Source organism: Anastrepha obliqua, chromosome 1, assembly GCF_027943255.1.
Source record: "Anastrepha obliqua isolate idAnaObli1 chromosome 1, idAnaObli1_1.0, whole genome shotgun sequence".
NCBI lineage: Eukaryota > Metazoa > Arthropoda > Insecta > Diptera > Tephritidae > Anastrepha > Anastrepha obliqua.
The window spans coordinates 103,300,168-103,316,416 of NC_072892.1; the positions used below are offsets into that span (position 1 = coordinate 103,300,168).

The 16,249-nt window shown below is 34.7% G+C and overlaps 1 protein-coding gene across 3 annotated transcripts in view; it reads right to left on the bottom strand.

The window, feature by feature from the left end:
- The window catches only part of LOC129253452 (elongation of very long chain fatty acids protein AAEL008004), a 47,230-nt gene that overhangs the window by 15,297 nt on the left and 15,684 nt on the right, over window positions 1-16,249 (bottom strand). For 2 of the 3 annotated variants that reach the window (XM_054891828.1, XM_054891826.1), the window contains exons 3-5: window positions 13,428-13,535; window positions 8,024-8,107; window positions 3,405-3,461 (exon numbers count right to left, since the gene is read on the bottom strand). In XM_054891828.1, coding sequence (XP_054747803.1) covers window positions 3,405-3,461; window positions 8,024-8,107; window positions 13,428-13,535 — 249 coding nt within the window. Of the gene's footprint in view, window positions 1-3,404; window positions 3,462-8,023; window positions 8,108-12,484; window positions 12,566-13,427; window positions 13,536-16,249 lie in introns of all 3 variants that reach the window. The other variant, XM_054891827.1, reaches the window with a different exon arrangement.

Genomic DNA, 16,249 nt, shown 5'->3' on the forward strand with positions numbered 1-16,249 from the left:
GCAGTAATTACCAGTCTACAGTCCATTAACGAGCTATAGAGAGGTCAGAACGTTCCTGTACTTCAAACTCTAAACTCATTTATGTCGAAACGACTTCTTTCGGTCTGGATTTGTCAAAACAAAAAAAAAATTCACCCGAATTTTCTGAAATTTTAATACAGGGTGCGCCATCTTTTATGTCGGTATGTGAACGCTGAATAGCTTTGTCATTTACCAACCGATCGACTTCAACATACATGTTTTCGATACGTCAATTCAGTACAATTTCAAGCATAGATCGTTTTACACCGAAACAACGCGAAATCGACGCTATAAAACCCGAAATGTTTGACAAGGTGATGACAAACGCACAAAAAAGGTCGCAGTTTGCGATTGCTAATAAGGGTGGCCACCTGATTGATATTGTATTGAAAAAATAGTTTTAATAAATTGTAAATAACTGACTTATACAAATAAGTGTTTTTTTTTTCAAAGTTATTTCATGTTTTCATACCGACATAAAAGATGGCACACCCTGTATGTTGTTCACAACATCAATCGCTATCGCCCGTACTACAATCATATTATTATTTCAATTATTTCATATTTTTTTGATTAAAAAACTGAGAAAAACACAATTGTGAGAGTGTCGAATTCAAAACTGCGCCATTTTTATTCTAGTACAGGACATAGCTACATCCATCCTGATTAATTATTTCTTTGGTTTTTGTGTTTTAGATAAATAGAAGAGCCAAAATGGACAACACCGTCCAGTTGACATTTTTCGGGAGGGTCAACTTCAGCGCCATTTTTAAATTATTAAAATTAAAAAATTTTTTTTTTTTTCATTTTTGTATGTAAAAGAAGTAAGATAAAAAAAGCCTACAAAACTTAAATATCGTTTTTCATTTTTTTATTGTAAAAAACAAATCCTGAAATACCTTTAATTTTCGAGCTGTAGACCACCGGGACCCCTTAAGGAATGCACAGTATAACGCGTAAAAATGAAATGGTAAGTTCAGTATTTTTTGTTTTGAGAATCGAACATAAGTATGAGTGTTCTAATTAAACGTTGTTTGGGTATTCTAATTAAACGGGTTTTGTCAATTTCCTTTTTTTACTAAAATTACTAAAAAAATTATTTCTAAAAGTGCAAGTTTTAAGCAATTAATTTTTTAGAAGGCTGTAACATTTTAATTTATGAATCATTTTTTTTATTTTGTTTTTGGTAATTAAGTCTGCCTTTCTCTCTCATTCACTTATACATACATTTCTGTTTTTGAGTATCAATTCATAAGAAAATCCTTTAAATGCAAGTATAGAAGAAAGGCAAAAAAAAATTTGATAACTTAAAAAAAATCTTATTCATAGAGCACTAAAAGAGTTTAATCTGCTCTCAAACTTTCCACTATTGATTTCTCTTATACGAAATATCGGGTGTTTTTTCAGCTGCATGAGAACTTTCGATAGGATAACTAAGGTTTAATAGCAGAGACTGGCAATATGTGCTGAAATTTCTGTTCAGTAATGTTTGGCAACTCATCATGAATCATTTAACGCCAGGAAAACGCTTCCGAATTGTGGAAATTTGCTTTATTTTTCATAGAGCACTGGCGGCGTCATTGGTCCATATTTCTTTCGAAAGGAGCTGCTGAATGGCGTGCGCTATCGAGCCATCCTGATTGAACTTTGGTTTCCGAAAATTAATTACCTAAAAATCGACGCCATTTGGTTTCAAGAAGACGGCGGTATTTGCCATACAGCACGCTTAACAATCGATTTATTGAAAAATTAATTTGGTGACAAATTTTTTTTCCAGAAGTGGTTCTGTCCAATGGCCCGCGTTTGTGCGATTTAATATCTCTGGATTACTTTTCATGGGGCTACGTTAAGTCATTGATTTATGCCTGCAAACCAGCAACCTTTGAATCATTGGAAGCCGTTATTTAAGACACCATTGACGCCATACGGCCAGATTTATTGAAAAAAGTAGTCAAAAATTGGACTGATCGAATGGACCATTTAACTCGAAGCCGCGGCGGACATGTGTATGCCTGATATCATATCAAAAAAACAAAATGCTATGAAATTGTCTACGAGATTATAATAGAGAAATTCATTCCAAAAATATTTCAGTTTCATATTATCATTTTAAGTTCGCAAGCTCAAGTTTTAAATGAATTAATAAATATTTTTTCAAACGATTTTTAATTTGTAAGAAATGCAATATTTTCTAGGTTTTTAAATAAATAAGTACCAGGTCTGTTCTGGCGACATGCAAATTAAGGTGGAGCGATATATAGAAAGTTTTTAGTATTTCTGTTTTGCAATGGCATGGCATAGCAAAGAAATGCTGCCCTTATAAAAATTGATAAAAGTCACCAAACATTATTATTTTATGATACGTTTTTAGGTGCCCCCAGCCTAATCAAATTTGGAAAATAAATGAAATTTTACGCAGCTGAATTTTATGTTTTATGTTTGCAGTTTGTTTTTAACTGCAGTATCTCAGTTTCTTTGAATCTAATGTATCTGTATGGGTGTGAGACAAGCAACAAAGCGTAATATACAAGTTCTCCAAGTATTTATCAATTGCAGTCTGGCGTGATTTCATCACTGACACTGACCTGTGGGCATTAACGAAACAGTTACCCGTTTATCTTGAAATCTGACGGAGAAATTGGAAAGGGATCGGTACACACTGTGAAAATCACATCACATGAAGATATCACAGAAGCAGCCCAACACGGGAACATGCAAGGCAGTCGGAGATGTGGAGGCGATCAGTGGAAGCAGAAACGCTACAAGCAAGTCGACAAATCAATTTCTCAGCTTTAAATAAATCTAATATTCACTTCAAAAACCCTTTGTTTCACCTAGAAACTACGGGGAAATATATACTACTATACTTATAACTAAGAAATAATAAAACCGATACAACTTTCACTCAAAATGCAAGCTCGTCACTAAAAGTCATTCGAGCTCAGAAAATACATCAACTGCCGTAAATAGCGTTCAAGTTACCTTAGAAGGCCATGAAAACTCTTTGAAATTTGTCTAAGGACTTACAACAACCAATCGCTCAAAACGGCGCTTTAGTGCTACTTGAGGAGTAACAGACCGGCACTTCAACCATTTCACCTACCTACAACAACCAAAGTGAGTACAGCGGTACGTATAAATGCATGCAGACATGAGCGTACATAATTTTGGGAAGTGAAAATGAAAAGGTTGAATTTAACAATTTTTTTGTTCCAAAATTAATAGTGTCGGGGGCACCTTTCAGCATATGATGAAACATATAAACTTGCTGCAGATCTGTCAAAAGCGATTTAAAAAAAAAAAATCACTCCACCCTAATGTATATATGAGTTATGTGAATAAAATAAAATATTTATATACAAGCTAGTTTTCATTGCACTTACCGTATCCATGAACTCGGTGAATTTGGAAAAGTAGTACCACCAACACGCGTGTACCATCTATATTTTTTTTTGTATTTTTTTTTTTTTGTATTAGAAATTATGAATAAAAAGAAAAATATATTAATATATAATTCACGCAAATTATTTAGTATATAAATTCATTTACTATTTTTAACTTAGATAATAAAACTTTTAAATTCGTCAACGTAACAACAAAATGCAAACAAGATAAATTTTCATTCCAATAGAAATAAAAGATATACTACATTATTTTTTTTTTTGTAATTTTCGTAACTGGAAATATTTATATGTTCTAATTTTCATTCAATTTGTTTAACTGTGTGTATTCCATATAGTTTTTCATAGGAAATGTAGGGTACTGCGGCTCTCTCGAAATAATTGCTTTTTATAGGTGAGAAAAAATCCAGATACCCATTATTTTGCTATGGTAATTTTTTTTTTAAAGCAGTGCAGATATTCTGGTGTTTTTGGGAATATATATAGTGCTTGTTTCATAGTAAGTCATTAATTTATATATTTAGAACGCCCAAAACATGTTTTTATACTAAATAGATACACAGCTACATACATACAAATATGCTTGTATTTACAGTTGTGTGCATGCAAACACAATGCGAAAAGTAACAATATTTTAGTTGAAAGCGTTTAGGGGATAGAGCTTTTGTGGCTTTCAATTGATTTTATAATTTTCTTATGCTACTTACTATATTTTTATACTATTAAACTATGTAAACTTCTATTTTTACTACCATTTCTATATTTTTTTTAATTGTTTACTATTCAACTATCGAGAATTCAGCGCAAAACGATCATGTGAAAGTCTAGCATTCCAATTACCCGATTTTATTTTATTTTGTATAAATGTTTTTAACTCCTTTATTAAATAAAATCTGTCATAAAATGGCATTTAATATTACGTTTAATTACATTTAAAATTTTTGTGGCAGATCAGTAGGCATAAACGTTTTAAGTCTGCGTGGGATGTGTAATAGGTTTGACGTCCGAGGATTTGGATGGTTATCAAGCCGATTGCTATATCTTATGCCGATTTTGCCAATTCCTTCATGTCTCGATAAAACTCCAATATATATGTTCCCTTTAATTCTTATTGAAGCATAGTGAGTCGTACTCCAAGATCACGGTGAATTACATCGTTGCAGACAAATCACGGCGCGTTGGCAGAGATGTGCACAATTTTTGTGACTGGAACCTCTGTATGAAATCAACATTTGATTTTGAAGGTGAGCTCTGCATTTGCCAATATATTGGCATCAAAATTGCTTTATATTGTATATGAGTAGCTCATTGTTCAGTGGAAACTCTGATTTTTGGTCAAGTAGTAAAGTGAAAAAGTTTTATTTCAAGTTGCTTCCGTTTTGAAGCATATGCAGACGACGCCACGTCAAACGTCGATCAAAATGAATGTCTAAGTATTTAGAGTGGTCCGTTTGGGGTATCTGACAGTTGGTAAGATGCACTGGCGCACAATTATCCTTGCGGAGCGCAAAAGTTATTGGCGCTGATTTTGCTTCATTGGCATTTATACGTCATTTCTCTCAGTCAGGTGCTAAGGCTGGCAAGGTTTTGCTGAAGTTGATTAGAAGCAGTAGAAGCGTGACTATTTCTAGCCGTTAATAAGTATCATCTGCCTATGTAGTTCTATGTGTTATTCCTGTTGAAGTTAGGTCAGAAGCGAAAAGCGTATAAAATACTAGTCCCACGACTCTTCTCTGCGGCTCTCTTGCATTTATTTCATAGAGATTGGCAATTTTTTCATTTAGTTTAACTCGAAAATGTCTGCTTTCTAAGTATGAATTTCCTTTAATGCATTCATATTTTATGGCTATTGCTCAGGCGTCAATGGCGTGAACACCAAGGCAAGGTGACTCAATTTTATCAAAAAGAAAAATAAGTTAAACAGTGGATTTTAGTAAATTATTTCGTATGCACATAAGTGCGTACACAATATTCGAAATCTACTAAACGTCAACACAAACTGATTATAAATTTAATCGGTGGTAAAATGCGCTCGAGCCTTGAGGCTGTATGTTTGTGTGTGTGTGTGTGCTTAACTACAGTAGGCACGTGAATCGACAAGACGACTGCTTCATGCAAATTTTTGACTTTGCTTTTCATTTCAAGTATTTTTAAATGCTTTATTAAAATATTTATTTACGAGGGTCGATCAAGATGTATCCACATTATCGATGAAGGTGCAAGTTATTATAATCTTTTTTGCTGTTTTTTTTTTGGTTCTACGGAATCTCCTTTCAGGTAGATCATGTGCCATTTCTTTAGTTACTTTTTTATATCTTATCGAACTGGCTTAATTATCCATTTTACAGTAGATCGCATCACCTTTTAAAGAAAAAAAGCAAGTGCGCCTTGCACCTCTGAGGCTGAAGTATTACACGGTATCATGTCGTCCGAATTTTTTTTTTTTTTTTTTTTTCCATTTTTCTTTATTTATTGAACCTTTCTTTTATAAGAAACTAACAATAAGTTTACAAATCTTATATACTAGAGTAATATGTTTCCTTGCCAGTGCTAAGAAACGAATTATTTGCTCAAATGAACATATATTTACATATATGATGAAATCGGTTGTGAATCTCCAATTCTTCATAGTTGGGAGCTGAAAAGGACGGGTTTCCAGTCTCCGATTCTTCGTAGCTGGGAGCCGGAAAGGCCTAGTTTCCAGTCTCCCTTAGAACTTCCGTTGTCTCTCATGTCGATTGTGAAAATGATGTTGTTTTTTTGTTTTTGTTTCGAATGTGATAGATGTGGTTGGAGGAAGTTGTGGACGGACTCTCGCGTGAGATGAGATCATTAAGATACTGCAGACTTGAAGATGTCTCTTTTTTTCAATCTTGTGTGACCTTCATCTAAAAGTAGTTGGGAGCTGAAAAGGACGGGTTTCCAGTCTCCGATTCTTCGTAGCTGGGAGCCGGAAAGGCCTAGTTTCCAGTCTCCCTTAGAGCTTCCGTTGTCTCTCATGTCGATTGTGAAAATGATGTTGTTTTTTTGTTTTTGTTTCGAATGTGATAGATGTGGTTGGAGAAAGTTGTGGACGGACTCTCGCGTGAGATGAGATCATTAAGATACTGCAGACTTGAAGATGTCTCTTTTTTTCAATCTTGTGTGACCTTCATCTAAAAGTAGATTTCGCGCTAGTTTATTGGGATGGTCTTCTAGCTTTTGTAGGTATTTTTTGCTCAACCGTACTATTTCATCGGCTACACGAGGTATGCAAATATCTCTGTGAATGTTAACGTTCTTTATATACCATGGCGCTCCCGTGATTATCCGCAAGGCTCGTCCGAATGAATACAAAAGCTCCGACTCTGTAAGTATTCGATACGGTACCAGCTGGTGGTAGCAAAGGAAGAGGAAGGAAGTACTAAGGAAGTATATCGCTTACTCCAGTAGAAGTATTTCAAAAAAATTCTTATCAAAACTTTTTAGAGTTTTCTTCATATCCTCCGCTTGAAATATCGATGCTTTGGCCAATCAATTTTTGTTTGTTCAGCGATCGGCGAGAATCAAGTTATGCACCTTTTCATAATTTCTCCGGTAATCATGTCTGCAGACAGGCTTGGCGCTATTTACAAATCTCTGAACGACTACGATTGACCTTTTTAAAGCAATATTTCGCTGTTGTCACCACAGACAGCGTCTCCTACATTTTTTATTATTTACTTTACCCTCAGAGAAATAATTTTGTCTCTTCTATGCTATACTATTTTTTATATCGCAAACGACTGTAATATCAACTTCCTCCAACAACGTCATCTGTCGGCGCTCGAATTCAAGAGCTTTCATTGTAGCTCAGTGGCTTATTAAAAAACCTAAACAAAAAGTGAATCAAAACTACAAATTCTTTCCACTCGAATTCAAGAGCTTTCATTGTAGCTCAGTGGCTTATTAAAAAACCTATACAAAAAGTGAGTCAGAGCTAAAAATGTTCTCCGCATTACAAACACAAATTCTAAATTGTGATTAAGCATATTTCTGAATAATTCAATTTTTTTCTTAAGTTATTTCAAAAACTTTTAGAAGCGATTTAACGGCGCTCATATCGAGCCTGAATTCGCCTTAATTTATATTTCCACGCTTAAAATTGCGAAATGTTGTGGTTAGGAACATTCCCATCAGTTGAAGGTTCAATTTCCATACTCTTAAACGCTTTCAACATTTCATGCAAGTGCACCAACAAAAAGTAAATGTATAAAATAAAATTATGAAGCATAAAATTAAACCTTCTTAGTAGAACCACCCAATTAGTAATTTGTTGAATAGTAGTAGCATATTTAAATAAAATAACATCTACCAAAATTAGCCCAAAAATGTTGTTAAATACAAATTAAATCGATTTAAAACTATAAACTTTCTAGAATAATTATAAAATAATGTTAATTATTCGGGAGCTCGGGATACTTTGGATTTGTTGCACAGGTGCATAATTTTCACAAGTATTTTTTTGTTTGTTTTGTTTTTGTGCTTTCGTAATATTTGTGGGATGCAAACTAATCATAAATTAATAATAATCATAAAATTACTTCGCGAACGTTTATTGCCAAGCGTTCAATAACACATACCCTTAATGTTCTAGGGTTATTACTATAATCGACTGGCTGACATCGGAAGTTATAATGCCCCGTTAGCCAACCGGAAATTGCTATCTGGAAAAGTAGAGAAAGATTTTTTTGTTTTGTTGATTTCTTCTTTATTGCATCTATTTTCAATTGTTTGGTATTTCGATTTGTACTCTTTTCGATTAGAGCTTTTCGAAATTTTGTATTTGTATGTACGCGCATATGAGTATTTCGAGAACTTGCGAAAGAGTTTTAATACTGAAAATAATTTTACCAAAAGATATTTGAATTTTCATTTCACAAACTTCTATAAAATATTGATGGAGGAGTATAGTAACAGGAGTGTGAGGAAATACGTATGTAGTAGGAAATTTGAGGATGTTATTAGTGGGAGAGAAAGATAAGCGTCGTATCTACCTACTCTGTAGTTGTTGCTGAACTTAAATAGTTATAATTTATATAGATTTACATTTATGCTAAATCTATTGGAATATAAAAGATTTAGAGTAATAACATAAATTACGTATAGCTCAGTAAATTATATGCATCTATGGACGTATAAGAAAATATTTACAGTGAAATCGTTTATGAATTATGAGGAACTTATGGCTACAAGTGCAAAGCGATTGAAGGCGATAGTAGAGGCAACATTTTGTAAGAAATATGTTTGAAAGACTGTTAGCGTGACAACATTCAGCTGGGCGAGTATTTTTTGAATGATCATTGAACAATTTTAACAAATGAAAGCTTTAATCATACCGAAGTTTAAAATTTTTACATTAAAGTTCATTCAAAATGGAAAGAAAATAATTGGAGAATAGTGAAATCATTTGGCGATAAAGTTAAGAGTTGCAAAATAGACTGTTCAAAATGGACTTTTGAGAGAAAGATTCTGCGGACGATTTTTGTTTCTTTGCACGATGGTGGCGGCGAGTATCGTAGGCGATGGAACGATGAGCTGTATGAGCTTTACGACAACATAGACATTGCGCAGCGATTAAAGATCCAGCGTCTACTTTGCCTGGGTCAAGTCGTCCAAACGGAAACAAACGCTCCGGCTCTGAAAGTATTCGATGCGAGGAGGGCCTCCTCTGCGTTGGAAAGATCAGGTGGAGAAGGACTTGGCTTCACTTGGTGTTTCCAAATGGCGCCGGTTAGCACAAGAAAAAACGACTGGCGCGCTTTGTTAAGCTGGACCAAAATCGCGTAAGTAGTTATTGTGCCAAACAAGAAGAAGAAAGCAGAAAACAAATTGCTGAAGAGAATGCGAATAAAGTGGAACTTCAGCTTCAAAGCTGCATAGAATTAAAAAAAAAATAGCCTTGCGAACTTAAAAAGGTACTGAAAAAGTTTCCTTTTGTGAAAGACGAGCGGCAATTTAAAAAAAGGCAACGCTTATGTTCCAATAAGGACGAAAAGGCGTACTGCGTAGCTCACATCAAATAAATACTATGTTGAAACAGATCAAGAGAAAGTAGATACAAAATACAAGATAAAAATAATGGAAAATTATGAAAGGGTGCCGAAATATTCTAAAAAGTATCTTGGTGAGAGATACCCTACAATAAAGTATGCCGAAATAAGTAATATTGAAATTTACACAAAAGAAGGCTTAGAGTGAAAACTTCTTTCTTTTATACAATCTCAAGGTAATACTTATTATGAAAGAATATCTTAATTGCAATAAATAAATGGATTAAAAAAAAAAAACAAAAAAAGATCATCACTTTTTCTGGCCTGACTCTGGCAACTTGCCTTTATTAAAGTAAACAAGGAATTTTAAGTAGAAGATAATGCCAATACAGCCCGCTCAATCGCTCTCAGCTACGATTCACTGAAATGTAATTGGTTCAGATGAAAAGGGAACTGAAGAAGAGAGTACAGTGAAACACTATCAAAATAAATAAATTATATAATTAGGCCGTGAAACATTGATGAAGAGGTAAATGTATTTTTTTTTATATACCATGTATTAAATTAATTAAATTTACAAAGCTTATTAGCATATTAAGTTTAGTGGCCAAAACTGCCAGGTTCGAAACGTCCGGCACAAAACACGAAATAATAAAAAAAAGTGGTTACTAATAGCGATCGGTTCTTGGCAGGCAATGTCAGACTTCCGTTTATATTTCTCATAAAAAACCATCTGCCATCTGCCGCTTGGAGTCGGCATAAAATTGTAGATCGCTTCATTTGTGGAACAACATTCAGATGTACGCCACAAATTGGAGGAGAAGCTCGGCCAAATACCTAACATAGGTGTACGCACCCAAAGAACTTACTTTCTTCCAGATTAAACTTTTAGAAGTAAATGATACGTTCACAGTATTTATAAGATTCAGTTGCTTCAAAAGCTACAACTGCTGCTCATTTTGCTAGCACAGTTTCTTTGAAGACAATTTGGACTTCTTCACAATGCTTGCGGTATTCAGCAACATCTTCGACAGTGATGTTTTTAACAATTCTAAAGACTTTTGGTGCGTATTAAACATTGGTAAAATGCGAGTAATCCATAAAAGATTTAAATAGTTAAGAGGTATATCGACTGAGCCGCATAATATCTCTCAGAAACTGTCAACAAACTAGAGAAAATGGGCTGAAGGCTGAACCCAAGCACGATGCGTCGAGGCAGGCATTTAAATGAAGTCATAGGCTAAGACAAGACACTCGGTAGCCCTAAGGCACTTTATGATACCTGTTTTTGATTTCGAATAACGAAATTGCTTAAACTACTTAGATCTTTTTTAGAAGGTAACTCGACCCTCCAGTGACATATTTTGCAAATTTCCCAGGTCTTCAAAGAAATAGTCGCAAAGATATTTGGCACGGCTTCTTTGAAGTGTAAGACATTCACGGAGAAGTTGTTGTACCGTCTTAATTTCTTCTTCATCTCCACAACTCCTGCAGAAGTCATTTTTAGGTGCACGCATTTTACTGACTAGAGTATCAATAGCGCAGTGGCCCGTTATAACACCTATAAGGACGCTGGTAGTTGATCGGTTGAATACAAGCAGACATTTTGTCCTTTTAAGATTCAGTTTTGACAAGAGCGCTTTGGAGACCTTGCAGTTAGTAGTTATGTAGAGACAACCTTCAATTGAAGTCACAACGTTTATTAAAATGGATTAAGCTAACTTGTTGAGATTTTGATGTAACTAGACCTTAAGACGTATATGTAGCCTATTAGCCTGTAAGAATCATTTGTGACAAGTAGTGAGTAAGTACCGTTCGGTAAAGAAAAACGCCACTGATCAATAGTGAAAAAGGGCAATAAAGATTCATTCGATAGACTACATTTTTCAATCTATAAATATTTTATAAAAGCACAGGAATTTATTGCTTAAAAGATAGTAATTATTAAGTAGATCAAGCCTGTTCTGCAAACTTTTGACAGATACAGTTATAAATGAATAATAAAAAGTTACAATTAGGAACAAGAATACAATAAATAAAATAGAATAAAATAGTAAAATGTCTAAAATTTTGTTATATTTTTATTGTTTTATTTTTTTCCATTAGAATAGCGGAAATATTTATGAAAGTTAGATATGTAAAAAATGTTCTCTATAATTTCCGCAGCAAAGAAAATGGCATGAAACCATGTTACTACATTTCTACTCAGAAGCTGCAATGATGTAGATAAAAGTAATAACCAACGATGATAATTACAATCATGGGAAAAAAATAAAAATAAACAATATGTACATATGAATGAAAGCAAATTGAAAAGTAAAATTATAAATTAATAATTAAAAATTGTAATTTTAGCGGCGGCCTTAGCATTTGCGGTATTTAGCATTTTCCTTGAACTTTCCTTATTTTTGTAGCGTTCGTTATTAAGCTACGAGTATTGCAGATGAGCTTTTTCTTCGAAGCGCTAATTTTATAATATTTTTACAATGACTGAAGCGAATTCTGATGCAGCACGAAATGCGGCTAAGAGATGATTTTGATGATGATTTCGGCAAACTACTCAAGCTTGTTCACACAGATTTATGCATTAGTGTATGTATGTATGTATGTAAGTATGTTGGTTTGTAACTAACTACTATTGGCGCTTGATCGATGCCTGAATGTACATAAGTGAAAATGTGTTTAGATGCGTTTATGCAGCTACAAATGCGCAGATTATAAATATTTTTTTGTTTTTTGCAACTAACTATTGGCTAAATCGAGATTGAGCGCAGTGACATTTGAAAGGAGCGGCTTTCTTTTGAAAGTCTCCTTCTCTACAGAATTTCTTTTGGACGTATTTTGTATGAAATTAAATTTTGTACTTTAAATTTTGGACAGACAGTGTTTTGCTTAGTTTATAAATTTAACGCAATCTGTTTGTTGTTGTTTTTATATTTTTCCCACATTTTTATTTATTTATATAAGCTGATTGTTGTTGGGTTTCACATCGTGTGAATTCTGTTTTCAGTTCAGTTAACTATCCATTTGAGTATTCGCTTAAAAACTTACACGCTTCGTAGTGGGATCATCGCTATAATCCACCGGCTGACATCTAAAGCTGTAATGACCCCACCAGCCGCCCATTAAACACTAGAAAATACATTTCGTACATAACAAAAAAGAAATATTTTGTAATTAAATAAAAAGAAATCGAAGCACTAAAAATTGCAAAGGTGATACAAAGCTTTCGGCTGCAATATTTTATAAAATATAAAATCTTTTTCAACAAAAATATTTCAAACAAAAAAAAAAACAAAAAATTAAAAATAAAATAAAAATAAAACAGGGGAGGAGGGAGGGTTACAAAAGCGCATTTTTAGCTCAAAGGGACGCATTAATAAAATTGTAAAAGTGGCAGGCGTGTTTGCGGGTGGGTGGTTAGGGTTGGATGACAGGATGGCAGGCTTTGGATTATAAGAGTAGAAAGCAGGATGCGTTATGCGGGAGTTTGGAGCTAAATAAATACAAAATATGTAGTGTAGGCAGTTTAATAAAAAGTGTGAAAAGTAATTAAAGGTATGTATGTGTGTATGTATACATATGTGAGTGTGATTGTGTGCGTGGTATGAAAATAGTTGCGCTTTTAAAGATGTAAAACTAAGAGTACATTCAGAAGTTATAGAGAAAAAAATGCATTTTCATTTCGCTTTTCGCTTAGTTGCACATATAGTAAATATATATCCATACATATATGTGCACAATATATACATATGCAGCCACGGTAAATCCTTCGCATGTCCTTGAAATCCAACGCAATCTCACTGACGCAAGCAATGAGTGACAAGGTGACAGATAGAGTGTTAGAGTAGAGTTCATTTTTCCGCTTCGACGCTAGTTCGTGCGAGCGATTCTTTAAATGTTTGATGGATGGTTGGATGATTGTTTTTTTTTTCTTTTGTTTTTTGCAGTTGATCCGAGACTGACCATCTGGTGAGCCCGGTGCGATACATACCTCATAAAACAGCCATGCACTAAATATCACTTGCGCTGCATTGTAGAGTATCAGTGTGTTTTGTAAGTGGAATGGTTTACGATTCTCCATTAATCGCGGTCCAAGCACCTGCGAAGAGATAAGCAAAACGCACAATAATTACTATACCTGTTAATAATAAATTTATTTGCGTGCATTAAATCATGTGGTAAGCATAAGCGAACTCATGAAATCCACGTGCGAGCGCGTAATGCAATAAATACCGTTTTAAATCAATAGTTTAGGGAGATAATATTTTATTACTACGGAATTATGAATAAAGCTCGTTGTGCTGTCCAAGTGGCAAAGCATAGAAATTGCAGGAATTGGCTTGGTGTGATAAGCCGGTGTGATAAGCCGCTTGTAAATATATCACAAAGTTCATTTCGAAACCACCCGAGTAATTGAGGTTAAGATGTGGGGTTCGAAATCATGAGAGAAGCGATTTAAGTGAAAAAGAAATTTCGGAATGTTAAACCGAATTTTTAAGTGAGTGTAAGTAAAAGGAAAAAATAAAAATAAATAATAACAATAAAAAGTGTTAGAATTAGCCGAATGGGTTGGTTCGCATTAAGCGGTCGACGGACGGACGGAGCAGCCGAGCGCAATGCAATATTTTCCAAGAAATTCACCGGCGGGGCGATGCGGCTGGGATTCCCCCGATATTACGGGGAAATCCCGGCGAAGTAAACTATAAACGATGTTAGATAGGATTTTGTTGTTTTGATCAATTTGGTTTGTTTTTGCTGTGGGTGCGGACATAACATAGTTCTTTCCTTAACAATGAGTGCAAAGCGCAAACGAATTGTGGTTTCGATGGATACACGTTTAAAAGGGCTAAGGCGGATTGATAATGGTGAATCCGTAGCGAAAATATGTGCAGAATTTAATGATGGAAAAAGCACTGTAAATGACTGGCGAAGAGATATGAGTTCCATTGAGGAGTTTTGCTCGAAAATGGAATCTGATAGAAATCTGGGTAGCCTTTGTACGAGAAAAAAACCGATTTGCGAGGTCGTCGATGAAGCTTTGTGGATCTGGTTTCTTCAGGAACGTCGAAGAGGTACACCGATTGGCGGCCCAGCTTTGAAAGAAAAAGCTTTGGCTATCCACCAGAAGATTAATATTGGAGGTGACTTTGTGGCAAGTGATGGTTGGCTTAATCGATGGAAGAAACGACACGGAATTCATTTCGCACATGTCAGTGGAGAAAAAATGTCTGCTGATACTTCTGGTGCGACAGAATTCAAGACTAAGTTTGGTGAAATGGTTAAAACAGAGGAATTATCTCCAGAACAAGTCTATAATATGGACGAGACCGGGCTAAACAACTTTTCTAGGCAGTTATGAACAGTCTGCCTCTGGCTTCCAAAAGAACAAAGAGCGTATTACAGTGGCCGTTTGTTCGAATGCAGCAGGGACTCATAAAATTTCTCTTTTCGTTATTGGCAAGTCTGCTAAACCACGGGCATTCAAAAACTTGAATCCATCTTCCCTTCCGGTTTATTATAAGTCACAAAAATCAGCGTGGATGAATTAAGACTTGTTTAAAGAGTGGTTTAATTTGAAGTTTGTTCCAAAAGTTCGGAATTGACAGAGAGAACGTAGGTTCGAATCTCGGTGAAACACCAAATTCATAAAAACATTTTTCTAATAGCGGTCGCCCCTCGGCAGGCAATGGCAAACCTCCGAGTGTATTTCTGCCATGAAAAAGCTCTTCATAAAAATATCTGCCGTTCGGAGTCGGCTTGAAACTGTAGGTCCCATTTGTCCATTTGTGGAACAACATCAACACGCACACCACAAATAGGAAGAGCAGCTCGGCCAAATACCCAAAAAGGGTGTACGCGCCAATTATAAATAAATAAATAAATCAATATTGAGAGAAAAACTTCGCCTTTTTAACTTTTATAATTTATTGCCATGTGAAATCCACTTTGTGCGAAAAAATAGCAGTGGTTTATTTTTATTTTTATTTCGATTTTTACTTTTATTCAAATTTCAATTGGATTATTATTTCGATTTTTGTTTTCATTCAAATTATGTTACAAGCGCATTCAGGATTTGCTCAGCTCTTTAGTGTAAATGAGTTTTAACGCTAACAAATGGATGAGAAAAAGCGAAGTTGGAGGTCACAAAACGCCAAAGCAGAGACAAGTACTGGGGTTGGCGCGTGGCAAACGTTTTTTATATCTGAAAAGGGATTAGAAGTAAGCCAAACTTAAATGTGTACTCGTCAACAAGCGGAAAGAATCCATGTGCGAGCGCATAGAGTAATAAATATAGCTTTAAATCAATAGTCTTAATAGCTGCTATCAAGTGAGATAATATTTAATTGTTACGTAGCTTTAAATAAAGCTCGTTGTGCTGTCAAAGTATCAAAACATACATAGGAATTGTTGGAAATGCATTTGCGCAATAATCTGATGCGATAAACCACTTTTATACCGTACGCCCGAGAAAGGTTCCATTATTGCAGCCACGACAACTACAGGTCAGAGTAAAGTTAAAGAGTACCTACTCAAAGTACGTAAACAATTTGAAAACAGTCCATTGTATGCTTATTTCAATTCTAAATATGTTAGCAGAACAGTAAAGCGCGGAAGTGTAAGAATCAACGTGTGGGGTTGCTTCTCCTACTACCGTACTGGTCCAGTGTATTGGATAAAAAACAACATATCATAAATGTCAATTTTTATTCCCTTTACTCTAAATAATGTCCACTGTTAGCCATAATCTCTATAAATTTCTTTGGCAAGTGTCAAAATTTTTATCGAAAAAATGCAGAAATGAAGCATTTGATG